At 33.3% G+C, this 3438-nt stretch overlaps 1 protein-coding gene across 1 annotated transcript; it reads right to left on the bottom strand.

The window, feature by feature from the left end:
- Window positions 1–729: 729 nt before the first annotated feature.
- On the bottom strand, window positions 730–2127 carry LOC148194418 (large ribosomal subunit protein uL29-like). Its single transcript, XM_088095709.1, has 4 exons — window positions 1984–2127; window positions 1757–1892; window positions 1509–1665; window positions 730–1028 (listed from the first exon to the last, which is right to left on the bottom strand). Exons 1-4 carry the CDS (start codon window positions 1985–1987, stop codon window positions 954–956), a joined length of 372 nt encoding a protein of 123 aa, XP_087951835.1. The 5' UTR covers window positions 1988–2127; the 3' UTR covers window positions 730–953.
- Window positions 2128–3438: the final 1311 nt, after the last annotated feature.

The raw sequence follows: 3438 nt of genomic DNA, 5'->3' as shown, positions 1-3438 counted from the left end.
TTAATTCGATCAGTTCACACTTTATATTCTTAATTTGATTCCTACTGGCATAGCACATTCTCCATTCACATGTTTAAGAATAAACATACGGATACATCACAGGTTTAGACTCAAATTTAAAATGGCATATACAAATATACAAATGCGTAACGGAGCTTAATCAATACATGACATTATGGTTCAAACTGCCAGTTTTCACAGATACAAATTTAATTAAAAAATTCACAGAAAAAAAAAAATGTAGTGTTTTAATTCTCGTAAAATTAATTAATTAAGATTTTAATTTACTTTAATTTTTCTTTGTTTTTCATTCCTTCAAAAGTCACTATTTTTCTCTAATTTTTATCCCTTGATATTTTAATTCACTACTTTTAGTAGTCAATATTCATGTTAAGATATATGAATGACTTTTGTTTTACATACTTTAAATGTTTGTGATTACAAAAGCACACATTATACTACAGCACTAGTATGAATCAGTGGGAATTATCATTTAACATTTTATTCAACACAATTTTTTTATTGGTGTCACAGTACTAAAGCTCAAAAGTTGGTAATTTTCAATTTTAAAGGGGCAAAAACAGATGAAAAATTCAATAGAGATCGAAATAAAAAACTACGCAAGGACTAAAATCCTATTTCAGCCTAAACCATATTAAGAATGATACAAGAACTAAAAGCCACTAAGCATTCACTAAACATAAGGACTAAATTAAATGCTTATGATAATTGTAAGAGAAATGAAGATTTCACATTGATCATTCATCCAGTGATACTCCATAAAACAAAAGGCCAAAAACAACCATAATTTCTCGAAGCAACTATAGTTTTAACAAATACCCTGGAAACTATGAAGGCAGACATCAAAACAACTCAGGTACTAAAAATTGGAATGCAGCCTCAGTGGCAAGCATCAACACCTTAAAATTTCAATACAAGTAATCAATTCTAACTTAAACTTTGATGGCATACTTTCTTAGTGGAAAGTAAAGCTCCTTCTTCTTCTCCCGTTCTGTCTTCAATGATGCCTGCACAAACCGAGAAGAGGGTGGTAAGACAAAGACAATTTGATAAAACCAAACCCTCGTTTAGAAATGGATGCATATCCACAACATATCAACTATAAAATAACTTCTATTAAAATCCATCATTTAACAAGACCTCAAAAATCCGTTAACTACTTTTTATGAGACCACAAAATACGGTCTGAGTCCAAAACATGAGACTGAAAACAACATGAACAGTCTATCCATGTTTGGTAGCAATTACAGTTTAAATTAAAGATATGAGATCACAATACTACTGGAACCAATTATTGAGTATATTCAATGCAGATGCACCATAACTCAAACTCAAGAGTAAATGGTCAAGTTGGAGTATGATGCACATGTTGTACCAAGATCACAATTTAATTTATCGAGACGAAATAAAATCTAAAATTTCAAATTCTAGAAGAAAAACGACGAACAAAATTAAATAAAGACTTGAAAAAATAAAACGAGTGAAACCTGGTGTTTGGTAAGGCGTCTGCGAATGGCGCGGGTCTTCTTGGGACGGAGGTCAAGGGGCAAAAGCTTCTTTGTCTTGTAAGCCTCTCTGAGCGCTGCCTTCTGCTTTTGAGAAATAACCGTCAACACCTGCGCTATCGAAAGCCTCACTACCTTGCTACAAAACGAACACAAAATGCAGTTTACAAAACGCGATTCCAACAAACAAAACAATCACAACAAACACTCAGAACGAGTTCGAATAGTACATTTTCGAGAGCTTGTTAGGGGCGCCGCCGGTGACCTTAGCCACTCGAAGCAAAGCGAGCTCCGCCTTCAGATCCTTCAACTGGTTTAGCAGCTCCGCCTTCGTCTTGTTCCTCAGCTCGTACACCTTTATCCTCGCTTCAATGGCGGAAAAGAATTAACTCAGAACAGACATGAAAAAAAATGGCACGAATCTGAATCCTTGTTACAACGAATTTCTTTGACTTACCCATTTCGTAGATCGACGCGCAGCTCTTCCGAAACCCTAAAGTCGGAGGCACTATATTAACGATGATTCGTTATATACAAGGAGAAGCTCCTTCGTGTTTTTTTTCTGTTCGTAACTGGGCTCATATTTTGTTGCTAGTATTTGGAAAAGTAGTGGGCCGAAAAGTGTAGAGAAAGAAGTAGGCTTTTTATTCCTGGATCTCACAATTTCTTCGCGCACTCCTATATTTTCAAAATAACAACATACTCATCTCATACTAAAACAACATCTGTTCATCACTGTGTTATTCTGCTATTGATCAAACTGCATTCATATTTAATTTTCTTTCTTTGCATTTGAAACCAATGATCTCGTTTTCTTTAAGTCTTTATTAATCGAGTTATCACACGATTGTCTAGTGCCGAGAGTCCTTTGGGATACGATACTTGGTCTTACCATTTTATATTATTTGTGCGATTCGGTACACTTGTCGAATCATCAACAAAATCATATAAAGGATTGACGCCACTCTCTACCCAAAACCTTAAGGCAATGGGTTAATGAGTCTTTTACCTTTATATACTGCTCTACTTTCTAATTTTATCCAATGTGGGACTTAGACTCACTTGGATTCCCAACAGAAACGTCTAACTATACGCTAACAAAAGGAAAAGTCTAATTATACATTTAAAAAAACATAGAAGCCTAAAATTTTATGTCTAAACACTGTTGAACAAATAAGAATTTAAAGAAAAGAAACGTCTAGAAAAAGTTCGTTAAACGATGTAATGAAACTTACAAACAATTTTATAAAATAAGCCTTTAACGTTTTATATCATCTATAGATCATATATTAAACACTTTACTTCCTAAACAGTATTTCTATCAACGAGTTTATGTGTGCCAAAATATTTTAAACACGCAAACATGCCTAAACGATTACCAACATTTAAAACATTTATTGCATGTATGAATAATACATATTTGCTTGTATGTTTTGTTCTCTTTATTTGTGCATATCATTTCTACACAAGATCGATAAAGACGTTAAGAGATAGAAAGACATTTCAGGAATGTTTCCTTAACGCTTCAAGCTCTGTAGAATCGTACCAGCTACTTTTATAAAAGCTTTGATAAAGCACAATAGCTCTACAATGTAGACCCAAGTCTGACTACCTACGTAAAAAGGCTATGAACTCTACATGAAAGTCAACTCTCAATCTAACAGATCTTTCTCGAATAAGACAATATATAGATGATTGCATGAAGAGAAGACAAGAAGAATATGTGCATATAAACAAGCTTGTTGTTACGCTGTTTCTCTTTCTCTACATCGTCTAACGCTTTCGTTTAAAGAGAAAATCTTTACAAGTCTTTCAAATTTTCTTTATATTAAAACTTATTCTCTCTTTAAGAGTTATCAAATTTGTATCTTGTTTAAAAAACCTTTTTAGTTGTCTTATAAATTTAGAAGTG

This window comes from Vigna umbellata, chromosome 8 (genome assembly GCF_029865625.1).
Source record: "Vigna umbellata cultivar VRB3 chromosome 8, Vumbellata_1.0, whole genome shotgun sequence".
Classification (NCBI taxonomy): Eukaryota; Viridiplantae; Streptophyta; class Magnoliopsida; order Fabales; family Fabaceae; genus Vigna; species Vigna umbellata.
Note: the sequence above shows the minus strand (reverse complement) of the source record. Positions and strands in the feature narration are given on the sequence as shown.